The sequence below is a fragment of the Poecilia reticulata genome, chromosome 22 (genome assembly GCF_904066995.2).
Source record: "Poecilia reticulata chromosome 22, P_reticulata-male-v2, whole genome shotgun sequence".
Lineage (NCBI taxonomy): Eukaryota > Metazoa > Chordata > Actinopteri > Cyprinodontiformes > Poeciliidae > Poecilia > Poecilia reticulata.
The window spans coordinates 6,793,870-6,814,712 of record NC_088851.1 but is presented as its reverse complement, the minus strand read 5'-3'; the positions used below and the strand labels follow the sequence as shown (position 1 = coordinate 6,814,712).

Genomic DNA, 20,843 nt, shown 5'->3' with positions numbered 1-20,843 from the left:
CGATGCAAACCTGAAAAATTAAAAAGAAAAAAATAAAATAAGTGTCCTTATTTAGCTGCACAACGTAATCAAAACTAATAAATCCTCAGCTCTTTTTGAGAGTTTCGCTTGAAAATAAATTGACAATATCTCAGGAAATTAAATGTTTAAGTGAAATAGTTCTGGTATCACAAAGAAACTGCAACAAATGTTTCGGAGGTGTAACAACACTGAAGTTACTGAGTAAAGAGTGAACTGAAATATTTACTACTTAGAAAATGCATGTTAAAATCTGAATACTCTTTTGAAAATGCGCAGCTAAAATTAATTTAAACTACTAGCAGGCAAAGCACCGTGTTCGCCTAATACCTGCACCAACAGTAAGACAAAAAATGATGCATACAAGAGGCAGTAGTTTATAAAAGTCGAAGCAAACATAAATTTACCATTTTAAAAACAAAAAGCAGCGGGAGGATGTAACTTCATAACCTCATTTTCTAAGCAGAATCTCAGAGGGGAAAAAAAGAGAAATTACGTTGTGTAAAGCAAGAACAGATTATAGCAGCCAAGTGGAAAAATTCACTCTAACGTGGATTATAATTATGAAACAGCAAAGGTAGATGTCATATTTTCGGGATTCAGGAAATACGTGATTTGTACCATTTGTTCTGTGGGTTTTTTTATGTGGGTCGGTGCCACTTAAACGGCTGTAAAGCGAAGGTTTTGGGCCTTAATCTGTCTGACTAGTTCGGGCTGAAGCTTTGCTGCCCTCGGCTGTTCTTAATTTACCTGCTCGGTATTGGAGGGGCTCGTCGCCCCGACTGCATGTGTTAAATGTATTTTATATAATTGTCATATAAACAAAAGCTAAGGAGTTGCCTAAAAATAATTTCATACTCTGTATAACACAAATGCATCAACACACATATTGACTTACCTTGTGTCAAATCGCTGCCTCTGTTCTCAGCCTGTTTCTCGTAGCAGTGGATTTTCTCCCTCATTATTTTCCTCCAACAAATGATTCCAGTGAACGAAGCTCGTACAGCTCACTTTTAACCTCCATCTTCCCATTTCTGACGCTGGATCTTCAATATCCTCAAGCTTTGAAGTAGCAGGCAGCTACAAACCGTGTGTTAGCTGTAGTGGCTAAGTCTTGGCTACACTCTGCTGTCGCCTTGATATCAGCAGGAAAATGAAAAAAACTAAGCACTGGATGGTACCGGCTAATTACTGGACACAACGACACACCAAAAAACTCGATTATTGTACCAGTAGCTCACAGATATTTTAAGTTTTGCGTTTTTTTCATGGTACAGATCTTGCAGCTTTGGCTAAAAACAAGAGGAGCAAGCAGGACCCAGAACCAATCTATGTGGCATAAATTCAAACGGAAATACGTCACCACCTCTCGTGGCATATAACCAATTGTTTACGACTTCCCTACTTACAAGCATGCAAATCTGAACAAGTTATTAGGATTCTGTAATACAGTGCCGGGCCGTGTAATTAAAAATCGGATCCAATTGATTTTTCCCGCTTTGTGAAGCAGGGACTTTATAAGCACTACAAGCGGGATGGGCCGCCACAAGTCTCACTGTTGTTTCAAAAACAAATTAACAACCATTCATTATTTATTAGGAACTAAATATTTCAAAAGGCTTTTAAAAATTGGAATTAATTTTACATACGGTTTGGTTTTATCCTGGGAGTTTTCCCAGCATTTCAAGCCTGTGTGACACCTCAATTAGAGGTGGCTGCAGTTTTGCTCAGTCTGTGGGGTGTTTGTCTCATCAGCACTGTGACCGTGCTACATCGAGGTCTGAGCGCTCACTGATGTTAAATGCATCTAAATTTAAAAAGGGAGGTCATCCCTTGTCAGCTGTTTCAACACAGGAGCCGCTGAAGGTCTTACTGAACCAGGAACAGGGAAAAACCGTAAACTTGGTCCTTTTTATTGTCACAGAAACACACAGGACACTTAAGAGAGCTAGCATACATGAAGCTAACTATATGTTGTTGGACAGTAGGAAGAAGTCAAAGTACTCACATAGGACCAGGAAACCAGGGACGCATGCGCAGGAAGAACAGCCAAACTTTGGTTCAGGAAAAGCTTCCCAAAGGAAAGCTGTTGTCATTCGTCATGGTGTAGCCTGTAGAGAACAAATTAAGAGGCTAATGTTTTAATACTGGTTGTATTCTCAACAAATATTATCTCAAAAAGGTTAAGACCCATCAGAGGATATGTAGTTGAGGTTTCTGGAGAAATAATTTTAGTTTGTATCCAGCTTTATCTAGTTTAGCAGCAGCGCAGCGCTAATGTTAATGTCAAATATGCTAGCATGCTAGCAGTCAAGGAGCGACACATAGCAGGTTATCAGAAGAACAGTTTACATGCCACATTGTTAGAATAAAATTGGAAAAAATTGGTTACTATTTCAGCAACAGCTTATGCCTTAATCTATATTTCTCTTTTTAACAAACCCAGTGAGCTAAAGGAATGTGCCAGAATTTAACTTAGCAGATAATTAGGATAAATAGTTTTTACATTTGTCACAATTCTTGACTTTTTGTGGTGAAGACATTCTGATACTCCATCACTTTGTCCCTCTAATGAATCAGAAGCACTGCTCTACGATGAACATTTATGTATTTGTGTACATGTGTGTTCGAAACAGTCATGGAATATGAAGTGTTCTCAATTTAGTGTGCATTTAATAAAAGCTATCTCATCAAAACTGTAGATTTCTTAATTTTACTGCACTTACATAGAAGATTTCAAAATAGTTGATCAAAATTATAACTAAACCCATATTCTGTTAATACTCATTTCTACATGCACATATTGACTAATATTTATCCTGACCAAATGGATGGATATTGTTTGTTTATGTTGTTTTATTATATAGTCTGTGCCATCTGCAGAACATGGACAATAAATAAATAAAATACATACTTTCAATAAATACATACATTTCCACTGATTATTTATTGAATTATTTATTGGGCTTTACATTTTTACATGCATGTTTTTGATAGAAGAAGATCACTGTATGCCTTTGTGTGAACTGAACTGGATTCTCTGGGGTGGTCAGCGTTTTTCCAGATGGGGCTATGCCCCCCCCTTAGGGACGCCACTGTGTTATTTACTATAATCTGCAGGCCACTGACCCAGTGTTCTTCTTCTTCTATGTGTTTATTTTAGCATCAGAGCAAAAGTCTAACTCTTCTCTCCTCCCCGCCCTCTCAGTTTTTGGGTTGCTGGGGATCCGGGGGTTTGTGTTGCTGGCTTCTCTCGCTCAGCTGATGGTGACGTAGCTGCGCGGAATCGGAAGAGTGATTTTTATTTATTTTTATATGACCAGAGAAGGGCTGTGAGTGTGTATGCGTGTGTGTGTGTGTGTGTGTGTGTGTGTGTGTGTGTTGGGAGGGGGGGCGGGAGGGGGGCAACCATTTCACACCTTTCACGCGTGAGCGTGTGCAGCTCGGGCTTCTCAACAGAAGATGGAAATCCACAGGAGGACAAACACACACACACACACACGCGCGCGCGCGCGCGCACACTCGCAACCCGGCGTTCCTCTCTCAGATGCGCAAAGTCCAGCACGCAGCTCTGCGTGGCAACTTCGCCGAACACGCAACGGGTGAAAAACTGCGATCGTTAACAGGCTATCGATTACGGTTTGTCACCAGCGCTTGAAAGAAAGGCTTTTCCTCCACATCCACAGGAGCGGCATCATAATTTCCAACGCTGTCGCGGAGGAGAGGAGGAGGAGGAGGAGAAGGAGGAGGAGAGCGCTGATTCACGGCTTGCAGGAGGAGGCAGAGACGCTCGGACGGGCTCGAGAAGAAGAAGAAGAAGGAGATCCATCTCCCACCCAGCGTGCAGTCCTAAAATACCGAGCCACTCGCCTCCTCCTCCCTCGTTACTGACAGCTCTGTGACCCACCGGCCCCCGTCCTGTTCCGGTCAGGGGAGGATTCTGGGGAGGAAGAGCGCCACGGCAAGGAGACGACGAAAGGCGATCGCCCTCCCCTTTGGCCCGGTTTGATCCTACACATTCGACGGTACCGTGGGCAGGCTGGGGGGTGCGAGGGGGTGTGTGGGGCGGGGGAGGGGGGGAGAGAGGACCTGCACGCTCCCTCTTGTTCATGAGGACGACTCGGCAGCCTCGCGGTGGGATTGTGGTGTGCCGATTATTTTAGGACCATCGCGGCAAAAACAACAACAACAAGAATAATAATAAGACTAATAATAACAATAAAGGGGGCGGACGGGAGCTGCTCAGCTGTCTCTACATAAAGTCACTCACATACAGATCCAGGTGAGTAATAATTAACGCGCAGCCATGCAAAGTGATGCATGCATTACATAAAAAAAAATTAAATCAATGTGTGTTAGAGTGAGACGTTCTAGATGCACATGTAGAAATAATCACATTAGAGAGTGATGATGATGATGATGATGATGATGATGATGATGTGAGCTGGATGTGCTCCATCAGCCTTGCACGCGCTTCAATCTGACCATCATGCTGCAGACATGATCCATTACAACCGGCTCGGATGGATTCGGGATATTCTGTCTAAATGGGTGTGACAGTCAAATAACTGCCGTCTCAGAGAAAGCTGGAGTTTTTATTGTTATTTATTTATCATAATCATCATCATTATTATTACTGTTATTAATTTATTGCCTGCGCTTCTCCTACATTCTTTGGAGTTGATTGGAGAAAACACACACACACAGAAAGAGAGAGAGAGAGAGAGAGAGAGAGAGAGAGAGAGAGAGAGAGAGAGAGAGAGAGAGAGAGAGAGAGAGAGAGAGAGAGACCTGCCTGCGTCCTATAATAGGCTAAGTTAGGTGCGGACCTATGGGTGCTCCAGCAGGGGATCCCCCCCCTGCCCCCCTTCGTGGAGGCGATGGCATCCGTATAGTGAGCGAAACGGCCCTCATGATGATTAATCAGCGACAGCTGAGGCTCTCGGTGTGTCTGCTGAGTCCATGTTTACGCGCATCTCAAATAGCCTCCTTAAACGAGACCCACCTCCCAAAATAGGGGACGGGGGGGAAAAGGGATCCGCGCGCAGATCCTGCCGCTCCGAGCCATGTAGCAGCATACCGAGTGCACAGCGACCTCTGAAACATGAAAATAAAGAAATAAATTCAAACAGCTAATAGCAGCTGTTAAATTGCACGTTGGTGTAACACTTTGCATGTATTTTATTTGGGTAGATACCGGTGAAAAGAGTAAAGAAGAAAATGTAGAGATGTGGTCGTAGCAGCTAGAAATAAATCTTTTAGATTCCAAAAATGTTTAGAATGTGCTTACCTACAAATTTAGCTAAATTCTGACTTTCTGATATTTAAAAAAAATTTCACTAAATTTATCATTAGGAGTAATTAAATAGCTTAATTAGGTTTTTGCCCAGGGAGGCATTAGAAGAGGGGTGGAAATATATATTTCTACTGCTATTTGTTCACATGCAGTGGGATCAATATGTTCTTTTCTACTTTTAAACTTACATTTTTTATTATATATATATATATATATATGCCCTGTGACAGACTGGCGACCTGTCCAGGGTGACCCCGCCTCTCGCCCAGAACGTTAGCTGGAGATGGGCACCAGCACCACTCCCGACCCCACTAAGGGATAAGGGTGTAAGAAAATGGATGGATGGATGGATTTTTTTTTATAATAAAAAATTTAAGTTTAAAAGTGTATATATATATTTCATGACTTACAGAGGCAGTGAGCGTTGAGTTGCACAGAGGTTCTGTCTCCCATTTGTTTCTACCTGCTGCTGGAAAACTGGCTGAAAGAATGCTACTTTACTTTTCTTACACCTACACTTTGAATTTACATCCAGTAAGCTCTGAGCTGGTTAGCTAGCTCTTCTAGCTGAAATGCAGTGGATTGACGTCCAGTTTTTAAAAGGTTTGGTGTGAATTTAAAGCTACAGCAACAGTATGATGGCTTTAGCTGAGCATTAGACCCGACTCCAAGTTTAAATTTTGGTTATTTATAAAGTCTCCTTGTTCTCCTCACTGCCTGATGATTGCTAGCTTTTTGTCTCTGTGACGCGTTCAAAACTAGCGACTGTTTTATAATTCAATCTTACTTTAAACATCTATCCCCATTTGGTTCCATTTGGTCATTATTTTGAAACCGTTTTACATCCTCTTGACATTCATGCACTGCTTTGTGTTGGCCTGTCATTTAAAATCCCAATAAAACAAAAGGAAAACTGTAAAAAATTAAATTAAATTAAAAAAGTCTGCGAAAGCATCTACAGTAAATACAGCAAAATGGATGAAAATGATCTAGCTTAGTCATCCAATCAGGCAGTAGGTGGCTCCTGACAATCTGACTGACTCTGTTAGAGTTAACTGGATGAAGTCTGGTTCCGTTTATCCATCCTTACCTTCCACTTTCTCCCTCTGAGCTCCAAAAACACACATTAGATTCTGATTGTGGGTGGGTTATAACGACAGCAATAACTGAGAAAGATGTCAAAGGAGGTGATCTTATATCTGCAGCTGTACTGACTTTCAGCTACGTTCTCGCTGCTTTTAGTTTGACATTTTCCAGCAAAAAACCCCCCAAAAAAACATAACATTATTTGGACTCTGCTATTAAAACAGATAGATGGGGATAATATTAGAAAGCTGTGTAAAAGTCAGTTTAGTGACTCATTTTTATCCTTTCTATTCCAACTTTGCATCATATTAAGAGGCCATTTCTTTCCTGTCATGGGGAATGTTTTATTGCATCATCTGCATCGCCTTATGGGAAGAAGCAGGCCGGTCAGTGCCACCGCTACGGCTAAAACGCAGTTACCCACTGCCTCTCAGTGCCTTCTGTTTCTCTGAAAACAGTGCTTAAGGAAAACACAATGCCTTCATTTTATCCTCATCAATTTCCAGGAAGTAAACAATTTATTTTGTGCGAAACTCAACCTTTACTTTAATTAATAAGTCACACCTCATTCACACAGTTCCTCCCGTTGTTTTTGTTTGTGCTCTGCACTGCCGATCCTCTCAGGGATTGTATAGCTGGCTGCAGTCCACAGTGATAGCTCTGCTGATTCAGGAAAATACAAGTTCCTCGTCTCCAGCATGGGCTGCAGTTCACTGTCATTCTTTTCTTTCCTCCTCCTGGTGTGTTTATTGAAACCTACCATCAAAATCTTTTTCCCCCCCAACATCATATTATATATATATATATATATATATAAAATGTAAAAAAAAAAGTAAAAAAAAAAAAAAAAGGATTGACATTGCTTTAAATATATGTGATGCATTGTTGGAATGTTTCCCAAAGTAACCAATGCTTCAGCCCGGTATCTGAACACAGGGATGCATTTTTATATGCACTGACTGTGTAAATGCAGATTTAGGTCAACCAAAGCAAAGACAAACAAGTGTCAGACTAGTAAAAACTGAAATCCTCTACTGATTTCAGGACAGAATGGTTGCCTGCAATACTTTGCATGTCTCTTAGGTGACTACTTAAACTGAGACTTCACAGTCTGTGAGCCCCAGGGATCCTGAAGTGCTGTGGCGGGCATGGAGAGTTCAGACTGTCCAGAAACACTAAATAATCAGGCATAACTGAGGTGATAGTCTTTGCTATAAATCCCAGCTGTTAGAATGTGTATTAAATTCAGGATGGTCAAGTGTTCATTACTCTCCTCCTGCCACAGCCATTAGCATTAAAAGAAGACTTAAGTCTTTACCATTAAGGGTCTAAGAACTGCATTAGATGCTTTGGATTGAGCTTTTATGAATTTGGACGTCTGACCTGAAAAGCTGCTTTCTATCGTTGTGTTGAGTTTCAGTGTGTATTTTGATGAGCTTTTGTGTTTCTGCTTGCTGTCACGCTCTCACAGTTGGGACAGTTCTTCATTCAGTAGTACTGCTGAGAGAGAGTAATTTTCTTCTGACCCACCCGAGTGCTATCCCAGAGATTTCAAACAATCTGCGCCACTGGATGCGCATGCATAACTCAGTTAAACTTTGTTCACGAAATATTGCTTTGACGTCCAAAAAAATTGTGTGTGAAGATCTTCATTTTCTACCTCACTGGTAACCTCTAGTATTATAATCAAGACTGAAATCACAATGGAAACAACATAATTTTCATTATTTAGGAAACATAGGAAAGGTGTAGTCTGGTCAGATGTGACCGATGTTAAGATTTTCAGCCTACAAGCAAAACTGTTGGTGTCACTCTCAACACACACACTAATAGTGAAACACAATGGTGGCAGCATCATTGACACAACACAGAAGTTGGTCAGAACTGAAGGGAAGATGGATGGAGCTAAATACAGGCCAATACTGAAAGAAAACCTAAGTCTCAAGCCGTTAAGATAGTTTAAAGGCTTGAGACTTAGGTTTGCCTTACAGCTGGAAATCAAGCCTAAACACACAGCAAGAGCTGCAATGAAACAGTTGAAATCAAAACCTTTTCATGTGTTAGTGCCTATGCCAAAATCTAATTAAGAATCTGTGGCAATACTAGAGAATTCCTGCTCACTGCCACTCTCCATTCACTCTCGATTCAGTCAATAAATGCACACTGCATTCCAAGTATGTGTTCAGGTCTGTAATCATTATTAATTACAAATCCAACGTGGTGATATTGTTTCATCGTAGTTGTCTTTGTCTGAATATTGTTACTATTGTGATGCTGAACACAATGCACTTCTGTCAAAAAGCTACAATATAACCATTGTGTATTTTCTGTTGTTTCTCTTTGGCAGGTGGTGGGTGGAAAAAAGCACAGCCCAGTGCTGGATCCCAGAGGGACTGTTAGTGTTGCAAGGCCCCTTAAGACGAAGAAGGGTGCATGGAGGGTTCAAGGCCTCTAAAACCAGGGACATCAGCCTGCCTCTGGTTGGGACTGGTCTCTGTGGCCATAGCTTTCCTTTGTACAGAGGCCCGGGCTACTCCGAGTCCTTTACTCAGCCCCAACAATGCCACCTGCAAGGGCAACTCAAAATGTCAGACAGGGATCATCCTCCCCATCTGGTATCCCGAGGATCCGTCCATGGGAGATAAGATTGCTCGGGTCATCGTCTATTTTGTGGCCATGATCTACATGTTTCTTGGTGTGTCCATCATTGCCGACCGTTTCATGGCAGCCATTGAGGTCATCACCTCCCAAGAAAGAGAAATTGTCATCAAAAGGCCCAACGGGGAAACGACGACAACCACAATTCGGGTGTGGAATGAAACAGTTTCCAACCTTACTCTCATGGCCTTAGGCTCATCTGCCCCCGAGATTCTGCTCTCTGTGATTGAAGTTTGCGGACATGAGTTCAAATCTGGTGAACTTGGTCCATCGACAATTGTTGGCAGTGCAGCCTTCAATATGTTTGTCATCATTGGCCTCTGTGTGTCCGTCATTCCCCAAGGTGAAGTGCGTAAGGTCAAACACCTGAGAGTTTTCTTTGTCACAGCAGGCTGGAGTATCTTTGCTTACATCTGGCTCTACATGATCCTGGCTGTTTTTTCTCCTAATGTAGTCCAGGTCTGGGAAGGCCTGGTCACACTATCCTTTTTTCCCATATGCGTCCTACTCGCCTGGGTAGCAGACAGACGACTGCTCTTCTACAAGTTTATGCATAAGAAATATCGCACTGACAAACACAGGGGTGTCATTATTGAGACGGAAACAGAACGCTCCAAAGGGATTGAGATGGACGGCAAGATGGTCAACTCTCACTTTATGGATGGAAGTGCAACCAGTAATCTGATTGGTTTGATTGAAAGCAAAGAGGTAGATGAGTCCCGCCGGGATATGATTCGTATCTTAAAGGACCTAAAGCAGAAGCACCCAGAGAAAGATCTTGATCAGCTGGTTGAGATGGCTAATTACTATGCTCTCTCACATCAGCAAAAGAGCCGTGCCTTCTACCGTATCCAGGCCACTCGAATGATGACAGGCGCTGGGAATATCCTGAAGAAACATGTAGCAGAACAAGCAAAGAAGAGCGCCAGTGTGCAAGAGGTGCACGTGGAGGAACCCGAAGAGTACGTGTCCCGGATAGCATTTGAGCCTGCTGCCTACCAGTGCCTTGAGAACTGCGGTGCTGCCATCCTGGCTGTCACTAGAAAGGGTGGCGACATCAACAAGACGATCTACGTGGATTATAAAACAGAAGATGGCTCGGCTAATGCTGGAGCAGACTACGAGTTCACAGAGGGCACGGTGGTGTTTAAACCAGGGGAAATAATCAAAGAAATAAGTATTGGCATCATAGACGATGACATCTTTGAAGAGGACGAGCACTTCTTTGTGCGTCTCAATAATCTTCGGGTCTTGGAAACTGAAGACGAGGTGTTGTCTGCCAACAGCCTCCCATACCCAAAGGCCATCCTAGGTTTTCCCACTGTGGCTACGGTGACTATTCTAGATGACGATCATTCAGGCATTTTCACGTTTGAGAGTGGCTCAGTTCACATCAGTGAGAGCACTGGCATTATGGAAGTGAAAGTGCTGAGAACTTCTGGAGCAAGGGGAACTGTCATTGTGCCTTATCGCACAGTGGAGGGACTTGCCAAAGGCGGAGGGGAGGACTTTGAAGACACCTATGGAGAACTTGAGTTCAAAAACGACGAGACCTGGTAAGAAGAATCCTCTTGTTTTTGGAGCAGTTGGTTTTCTATTAAGTTTTATTGGCTGATGTCCAATAAAGCATCAGCCTGATGTCAGCCAAACATCAGACTGGCAATCAGCCACTCAGTGGCTGATTGTTGCGGATCAAGGCTTCTAGATCAAAAATACAATGTGTTTTGGACTCATAATTAAATGATATAACTTGAGAATTATTTCTTCGACAATTTTAATTTCTATTTTAGATTGCATTTAAACATGCATAAGCTTTAAGGTTTAGTGCTCTTTAGCAGTCTGCTGGAAACAGCACTTTGTTTTGCTCCAAAGGCTCAGCTCATTCTTTGACATACAATAATACAAATCTTACCTATTTATGTGGCATTTCCACTCACCACTTTGTGAACTTTGACTCCCCGTTTTTCTCTCGTTAGACAGCAAAGACACTCATCTGACGCTAGTTTTTTCTGTGTGGAGAGTTTTCCTCTCATCAGGCAGCTTTGACAGCAACCATCTGTTTTTCACGTGCTGGAGATTCCATGCAAGCGTGGAAATAGGAAGTCCTGAAGTAAACCCTCTCTTTGCCCTTCAACTCCCTGCTGCTTTGTTTTCTCCATCCCCTGAGTTTTGCACGTTTCCCTTTTTCCCCATGTTCTCTTCATGCCTTGTCAACTTCCTCTGACAAAAAAAAAAACAGAGCGGATGGATAGAAGCCTAGTTAGAAGAAAGATTCACTTCCAAGGTCAAAGGTCTGGCTTTGATTTATATAATCAGTGTGTGACAGTGTTTTGCGTTTGATGGTGGATGGTGTTGAAATGAATTATGACACGTGAAGGTTTAATTTCTTCTGAGCGGAGCCGTCAATAAAAATGCTGTGATTGGTAATGATGTCTTACGTAAAGCGGGTATGTTATGTAGTCTTGTCAGCTATACCATCTGTCTATAATGCTGGACTACAACAAACATAGTCATTCAACATTTGGTAGTGTTAAAATAATGGTAGCAAACTGTGCTGTGGCATAGAGAGCGTTTGTCGATTGGACAACATTCCAGCACATTACGATTCCGGCGTCTCTGGAATGCACCTTTGCAGGCACTCGTGTTGTAGATGTTGACCTACAGCCACTTAACCACAGAGACAAGTGTCTGCTGTTCCCCCATTCTCTACCAAATGGACCTAACTGGCAGAGACTGGGCTGCAGTGTGAGGGCTGAGACAGCCCCAGAGAACAATGGCAAGAGGATGAGTGTTGGGTGATCAGCATGCTCCAGGGACCTGCTGAGCAATCTGGATTTTACTTGATTTATGTGGGAGAGGCTTTTGGGTTGGACCTGAAGGCAGCTGAGGGAATACAGGGAGGAGATGTGGTGATGCAGTTGTGATGATGATGGTTTATCGATCTGCTTGCTGTGTTGCATATCGTGCTGAATGTTAGAGTCTCGCATCGTGCCGCACTTCTCTACCGAGGGGATGTAAATCCAAGAAAAAAAAGGCATGCTGTAATTGGTTAACTCAGAGATCTTGAATATAATCAGACTGCATAATAATTTGCTGGATATTTAGGGGGAGAAAAAAAATGACGAAATTACAGAGCGCTATTGAGGAACACTTGTCTTTCCTTAGAAAAGCGGTGTAGTTAATAACCAATGTGTTTAGTGGCAGGGTTACCTATTAGCAGAGAAAAGGATAACATTTCTCTCTGGACTCGGCTGCTGCACTCGTGCATCACAATGAATCAGTTCGTATCAATTTTGACCCAAATGAGAATGTCTTAAAAGATCTTTTGTGTAAATATTGACTGTTAGAAATGAATTATTTTGAAAACCATGTTGCACATTACAGAGAAAACCTTTATTTCTAATAACACAATGTTCCTATGAATTATTTTTGTAATTTTTTGCATACCACTTGATGAAGCCATGGTAGCTGTTTTCCCAGTCTTTCTACATACTTCAGGCTCAGATGTACTGCTGGTTTGGTCTATTTACGACCCAGTTCTGGAATGAGTATCACCACTGTTCCTGTCTTACTTCCACTTCCTTCAGCAGCTTTCACTCACCACAGTTCATTTTTTAAACAGTAGATGTCTCTATGAATAAAATCAGCCTGTTGTATTGATTCAACAGAAGCTGCATCAATGCAGAGGTTAATCCAGTAAAAAAAAATAAAACGAATCGACTGAAAACAAGTCAACTAATTAGTCTGAATAGCTTGAGTAAATAGAAACTGAAGATTTTATTAAGAGGAAAAGCTATCCAAGTCATGAATTAGCTCTGATTAATTTGGGGTTGAGGTTCAATAGCCTGATTACTGTGTTACCAGTAAAAATCAAGGAATGACCAAAGAGACCCAATCTGACCAAGTGGGACTAAAAGAAATCAAAAAGCAACACATTGCCCTCCAATCTAAAGAACTGTCATAACAGATTAAAAACAGTCATTGACATTCTCACTGCAAAGAGATACAAGGCCTAATAACCAACGTTATTATAGAGACAGTATTCTTATATTTTTACTAAAGGAACTATTATGCCAAAAAAAAAAAAAATCTCGCTATGATATCAAGCAAAAAATAAACGCAAACTATTGAATAAATGTGATGCAATATAAATCAAAATATGGTGGAACTAATTCAGTTTAATTCTTAATATAATGAAACTGTCTCTCTGCAATCCACGTGGAAGACCGGATCTGGGTTTGAGCTGCGCTTTTGCAGAGCTTCCAACATTTCCAACACTCTTAAATTGTAAAAAGAAAAAATAGAGAGAGAGAGAATGATCCTTTTTTTTGTTTCCAATAAAAAAAGCTGCCAAAGAGTACCACTTTATCCACAATCATGCCAAAGGTTTGACAGGAACATTTCCAAAATATTCATTTTCTCAAGGAAAAGGAATATTTCGAAAATTCACAGAAGACAAAATTACCTCGTTGGTTCTTCTGCAACGTAAAAACCTCTCCTCAGAGTCATTTTTCTCTCTCTGTGGGACAAAAAGATTGTTATAAAACGTGTTTGCCTCCGCTGCCCTACATTCATATTTAACCAGGGAAATGTTATATTTTCTCTTGCCAGAAGGAGTTCCTCTGTTACAAGGTTAAAACAATTCTTGGTGTGAAGCCATTGTAGTGAGTAGATGAAGGCAGAGTGCGCCGTGTGTGAGAAGGGGCCGAGTGTTTAATGCCCTTCAGCACAATTAGATCACACAATGCTCTCTATCTGGTTCCCTTTAGCACCTCATTTTGCTGGTTCTTTTGCCATCGACCACATATAAGACTGCAAAAGGGTTGTGTGTATTTGTATGCAGTTTACGTAAATGTCTGCTTTCAGTAGTTTAGTTAATTGTCGTTTTTGTGTTTTAGGTGATTGGATCTTTGTGTAAGCTGGTATTTTATTCCTCCATGTTTTTATACTCGTCTCATAACACGGCCCATGCAAAGGCAAGATGATACCACACAATCATATTCAATAAATCACAATATTATTGAAAACTTCATTTACCTCATTAACATTAAAGATTAATTACACACAGAATGATGTTTTCCAGCATTTATTTTGTTAACTATGATGATTTTCCATTTACAGCTAAAATATGACATTTAGGATTAACATATTACATCAGACCATAAAAACCCCCAACATTTTTTAACAGAAATGTGGGCTTAATGAAAAGAATGTCTGTTTCGGGAAAAAAATATTATTTTCAAAAGGCACTTTTAATCTGTGAATCTCATCAGAACACATATTTTAATTTATTAGATGTGACCGAAGGCACATATTTGCATTCATTCAGCTGGTGTGCTAATATTTTAGTAGAAAATGGCATTCTGTCATCAAACACATGCTTCAGAGTTGCTTTGACCCTTTCATACATGTTTAAGGAATCCTTGCATCTCCCGTGGCAACCATTCGGGGGTGCCTAAGAACTTAATGAGTTGCCTAGCGGCAGAAGCAAATAGCGTTAGGCTACGTTCACACTGCAGCCTGAAGTGACCCAATTCCGATTTTTTGCAGTGGTCGTTCACACATCTTGTATAGTTCTCCAGTGTGAACTGCAAACGACATGAAAGTGTGGCAACAGAGGGCGCAATAGCATCACACACAGAGCACATGTCAGTGTTTGCGGAAGTAAACATGAATGCTAACGGTGGAGCATAGCGTACAATTTTAAAGTTGTTGTCCGACCGGAGCAGCATATAAACAACTTAATCCTTGATATAGTCCATTATGGTTGTTATTCTTCCCGCTTGCGCATCAGGACACAGAATAGCGATGTTTGTCGAGTATCAGTGACGTTCAGGTCGAACTAATGCGACCTGGACGTTAGGTCACATTTGAATCTGATACATATCGGATACCCAAAGTGGCCTGGGTCGCATTCAAAAAGAATCCGACCTGTGTTGTTCAGACTGTCATGAAAAGATCAGATACAGGTCGAATTACGTAAAAAAAAATTTAAAAAAATCTGAATTGGGTCACTTCAGGCTGTATAGTGTGAACGCAGCCTTAGCCTGGCGGAATGGCACGGATGTTGAACTACACCACTCCTAAAACGGATATAAATGGCATCATGAAGCAGCGCTGTCATGACGACGTGCTGAAGGCAGAGTGTCCGAAAGCGTAGGAGGGTTTAAAGAGACAGAGGCCAATTTCACTGTGTCAGATACGGCTACTATGAACAGTGAATTTTCTTTCTAAATGTTTTTCATATATGCAGCAGCAGCTGCGGGTTAAAATGACCCGATGTACTGGAAAATATACAATGTAAAATAACGCCTTTAATGATTTCTCACCGGGTTGTACCCTTGTTTGGTATGAAAACAATAAAATGACAACAAATTAAAATTCCTGTTGGTGGTTTCGCCGCTAAGTCCACATAAAGAAAGATAATGATAATTAAATGCCTCTCCTCCCTTTAGTGGCTCATAGAAGCAGGATTAAGTGTTGCTAATGGGGACGGTGCCTCGCCATACATTCTCAAAGGATTCATATTCTCCTACAGGTGAGACGGTGTGCAGCCCAGAGATAGCTTTGTTAATAAAATAAAGTTAATTTTTTTTGGGGGGGAGGGCTGTGGATGGGGGAGGAGGGGTTCAGTCTTTGTGATGACTCCGATTAACATTTAGGCCTCCTGAGAAAACCATCTCCAGGCTGGGAGCTGCCTGTGTAAAGCTGCAGAGAATATTAAAGTAATAAAGGTTGCCAGGTTGTGTTTCCTTATTGAACCGGAGAAGATAACACAGCTGAGAAGCTCCATCCCTGGAGAGGCCGATGTTTAACTAAGCACTGATGGATTCATAAACAAATGAGTGGTGCGCAGCAGACGGACCAGAATCACCCGGAGTATTCGTGGTCGTAAGGGGGAACGAATCGTCCTGTGCATTCACATGCAACCTTTAAAGATTTATAATTACGCCGACAATAAAACGCACGATTTTTGACGCCGAAGTCTCTTCCTGAAATGTTTCCTTGGGTATTTTGTGGAATGTGTAAGGCGCTACCGCCTCCTGGCATCATGACTGACAGGACACATGTTTACTCTGATCCTCGTCCTGCTGAGTGAGGCAGCTTTCCCCCCAGCCAGCACTTTTCCATATATCCCAGAATGGACCCACAGGGCTTACCTTACCCGCCTGCAGCCTGTCCCCTGACACCGCCTGGATCGTCTTCAGCTCAGCTTATCATATTCGCGGCTGCTGCTTTCTGTTGTTTCATTAAGTCTTAAGCCTTATAGTCTCTGGTCTCTCTGAAATGATGTCTTTCTTCTTTTGGTTGTCGTGTTTTGTTTTGTTTTGTTTTGTTCTGTAATTTGTTGGAATTGTTTCAGTAGTTTTATTCAGTTTTCTTCGTCATAGGTTGAATGTAGTTTAAATAAAACGAATTTCTAGTATTTTCAGTAAGAATATTCAGAATTACGGACTAATCCATCCGGTTGTTTCTGGTTTTTGAACTTTGGTTTCTGCAAATCATTGTTGCACTCATTCCAGTTTCTCTTTGAGAACTATAATAGAAAAATATTTATTCACATCATTTCTGTCAGAATTTGTTGGATGACCTGACACATAAAAAAGACAATAAATAAGAAAAACCCTCTAAGAGGAAAAACTAGTATTATGGAAATGTTGATTTTTGTAAAAAAAAAAAAAAAATCACTGGGATAAGCCCGGCTCAGAGTGAATGTTGTGATCGTCCCGGGCCTGAAACCCGAGCGCGGCGCGGTATCAGATATGGTTCTTGAATTAGTGTCTGCCAGTCTGTGAGTACACAGTGCAGGCATTCTGATGCTGCCTTCAATCATGTTCCTGCTTTATGCCAGGAGATTTCTATTTTTAACTCGCTGATGGTTGTCCATAACCTTTGGGATACTTCATGAGACACCAAAGACAAATTAAGATTAATGACGACGAACAAAACGGCTCAGCTATCGATGCGATCTGTGTCTAACAGCCATCCTGCAATGCATGGCGTTGGATGAAGAAGCGCAGACTATCACAGAACCTTACAACTAAAAGCAATTTTTGTACTCAACAAAAGACACACACACACACACACACACACACACACACACACACACACACACACACGCACACACACACACACACACACAAAAACAAAACAAACAAAAAAAAAAAAACAGGAATCTGTAGTGTCAGTACATGCACTGAGAGAACAAGAAAAATACAGTCCAGAATCTAGCCGGTGATCTGCTACCTCCGAGGAATCAGCGCAGCCAAGAACCAACAATAACTGCAGGAATATCAAACCTGCAGGACCGACGGGGTCTCAAGGTTGCCCCTGGCGATATTAGATTTGAAACAGCAGCAAGTCTGTCCTTAATAGGCAACTTTATGTAGCCATAAAAAGCATTGCCAACAAAGAAGGGAAGGAGAGGCATATATTAAGTGGCTTCTTTAAATTTTGTGGCCCTAGAGTGTTGATGACTTAACATTAATCATTGGAGAGTCTTCCCCAATCGCATATCCACAAATGTTTCTGTGGAACTTCACTCCAAAAATATTTGCGGACTTTTTCGTTGAGCATATCTAAAATAATTTTGTAAGGAAAATATGGCTTGGGAGGTTGAAATGGCAAGGATAAGTGCTACTTGACAGGCTATTGGCTGGTGTTTTCAAAGCAGCCAATCCAGTAGCGCTATTCATTTTCCTGGGCACCTATTGGCTGTAACCCGAAGAGCAAAGACAGGGAACACTGTGGTAGTGCTAAGACAATTTTCCATGGTGCAAATTAATACATACTGAGATTTACTTGGTGTTTGTACTATTAAAATAAGCAGTTATGAACATTTTAGAGTATTCAGGGTTTTTAACTGTTCACATCCAGCTGTTGTTCCTAACGCCCAAAAACACAGAAGATTAACTAATTGAAAATAAACCCAAAGAGATTTTCTTGAAAAGAGAATTATTTCCAATTTACAATGTTTCTTAGATTTTTTGTGCCAATACCTTTTTCCCTTTAGGAAATACAGTTCATAGTTGGCTTTCCCACTAAACAGGATTTATATCTTTTCTTTTGTTTTGGTGTCTATTGGCGACTTCACATTTTGGGGTTTTAATGTTTTAAAGCAAAATGATTTGGAGATGACATCTAAACATTTTTAGCATCTTACATTAGCATTACTAGCTTGTTAATTCTGGTGTATTTTAAGAAAAAAAAAGTAAGTGTTTGTCTACGTTGGTCTTTAAGCCAGATGCTAACTGGGTATTTTTTTTTGTTAAAAGGTAGACTCTTCAAAGATATTGATACTAATAAAATCTAAGTATTAAAACAAGGCAAAAAGAGCAAAATTTTACATGGTTGCAAAACTACTAAGTAGCAGAAGAAAAGCCAACGATGAAGCACATGAAGTAAAAACAACAACAAACTAAAGCTAATTATAAGTAAGTAAGTCATCTTTATATTATAAACTTAAAAGAAGTTTTTTTTTGTTTGTTTGTAGTAAATGGGGAAAAAAGATTCCTGTTTAATTTTATCCATTAGCTTTCAGAAGCTTCGTTTCCGTTAGAAACGTGAGCAAAACTTAAACAATATTCCGCTAATGTAAAAAAAGAAAAAGAAAAAAGAACTCCCACAACTTTGCAATTGCTTCGTTTCCATTAAATAAGAAGCGCAATTTAAAATCACACATGAGTAAGTTCATTCACGTGACGTCATGAGAAAAGACGCCGCGTCATCACCCTCAAACTGGTCTTTTCCGTGGTTTGCGCCAGTGGCCGCGTCCGGTTGTTTGTTGATCATGTGATTGGTGTGATGCAAAAAAAACCGTTTGCATTGCAAAATAAACCAATTTCGAATCGGCAAAAAAGAAAAAAGAAAAGAAAAACACCTCAGAACTTTTGTTCTTCTTTTTTTAATTGCCGTGTTTCCATTGTGCAAATTTATTTTCAAAATTGGTCAATATAAACGGAGCCGGAGTGTCCGTCGTCTCAGCTTTGTACCGCAGTCGATGATGTTTCCATCCATGTCAGGAGACGTATAAATAAAACATTTGCTCTTGAGAAACGGACAGAGTCTGGTCGCGGTCAATATGGGTCACCGTTCCCATTTCGTCCACCTCTCGCCACGGCGGCAGTCCGTGCAGCCCTTCCTGCCCGCGCAACTAATTCCAGCATCTGCATACGTTGATAAAGGTCAGTCCTGCTCGGTGGCACCGTCCAGCATGCACAGTGCAGCGGCTTTTAAAAGCACAAATCAATGCGGCTCCGCAATGAATGGAGCCGCGAATCCAAAATGCTGTGGGAGGCGGCAGCGGCGCCGCACTTCCCTGCTCCTGTCTTTTCCCCATCTTCCACATGCAAAAAACGTTAAAAGCATATGAAAGCGCAAGATGTTTCTACATTTTTTAAAGCAGTCAGCTGATTTCAATGTGAGAATTTTGCTGCTGGCGCTGGATGTCTGGCCAATGTACAAGTGAACAACTCTGAAGGCAGATGGAAGCAGTAAAGCTGAAGGAATGAATTCAAATCAGGGTTGTTTCCCCCCCCCCCCATCCCCCATCAAGTCTGTAAACCTCCATTTCTCCCCAGCACATCCTACCTACTCTTGCAATAATCTGCATATAAATATCATCTCTAATTAGATGGTATATTGTATTTTCAGGACTATTAACAGTGCAAATACACATCTTAAATATTTGATACGGTGTTAAATAATTCTTCATTTGACATGTAGGTGTTTTTTTATTGTGATTATCAGATATAATGTGACATTTTTATGGAGCAGCAATTTCTGTTTTCTAGTTTTTACAAAGCGTTTTCACTTCTTTGTTTTAGATTTCCTGAAAACATTTTTTTTCACGGCATTTATGTTATATTTAGTCTGTACTTAAGCATAGTAAGGGTATGGTAGGTAGAAAAAAGAAAGAAAAAAGAAGCCAAAAAAAAATAAGAGATTAATCTCAGAGATTTTCTAGAAAAAAAACGTGGAAGTTTCTGAGTTTGAAAAGTTGAAAAGTTTTGACTTTTGAAAGTCAGAAATTTCCTTGTTTTTTCTGAGATGAATCTCAAAGTTTTTGGCAGAAATGTACTCCTCCTTTACTCCCGTCTACATGCTGCTGTATTACTTTGACTTGACCACTCCAAGCTAATTATGTTTTCTTCAACAATTTTACCAAAAATGTTTAAATCTATATGATGTAATTAATCTGCAGTACATTGAATGTTTTCTCCTTGCGGCTCTGAAATCGCTCTGGTCTCCCTGTTGTTCTGGTGGATGAAGTCGTGAGTACTGTTGTCAGGAAATGTGAGAAAACCTCTGCAGTTGCCTAGAATCTATTTTTGGATTTCTTTATACTTCTTCTGCAAACAAACTTCCTTGGACGACATCTCTGTTTGTTTTCCCACACAGTCTGTTTGACTACCGGCTGATGTAGTCCAGATAGTTTCAGAAATTGCATTGTACTGAGTCTTTGTTGAATTATTTCACAATATCCGACCATATTTCTTCTAAAATGCCATATAAAAACCTCGAATTGATGTTCGCATCGACATCTAGAACTTCCTTTTCTGAATGCTGCCGTGTTTAAAAACCAGACTAATATTTAGTAAAGGCCACAATAAAGATTTCTTTCCTTTTACGTAAGATTCTTTTAGCTTGAAATGCAAAGATTCACTGGGTGACATAGCTTCTATTTTTGACAAAAGGGGATATTGAGGTCAGAAAAAAAAAAAATCAGTAGTTTCTTATGATTTGTTTAGATGGAAATAAAAGGTTGAGGTGAGGAGAGAGTAGT

General features: G+C 40.8%; 1 protein-coding gene across 4 annotated transcripts in view; it reads left to right on the top strand.

Moving 5' to 3' along the window:
- Positions 1-3,449: 3,449 nt before the first annotated feature.
- slc8a3 (solute carrier family 8 member 3) overlaps positions 3,450-20,843 on the top strand; it is a 124,790-nt gene continuing 107,396 nt past the window's right edge. For 2 of the 4 annotated variants that reach the window (XM_008398964.3, XM_008398963.3), the window contains exons 1-2: positions 3,450-4,300; positions 8,748-10,614. In XM_008398964.3, coding sequence (XP_008397186.2) covers positions 8,834-10,614 — 1,781 coding nt within the window. In that variant the 5' untranslated portion in view covers positions 3,450-4,300; positions 8,748-8,833. Of the gene's footprint in view, positions 4,301-8,747; positions 10,615-20,843 lie in introns of those variants that run through there. The other 2 variants (XM_081603080.1, XM_081603079.1) reach the window with 1 other exon arrangement.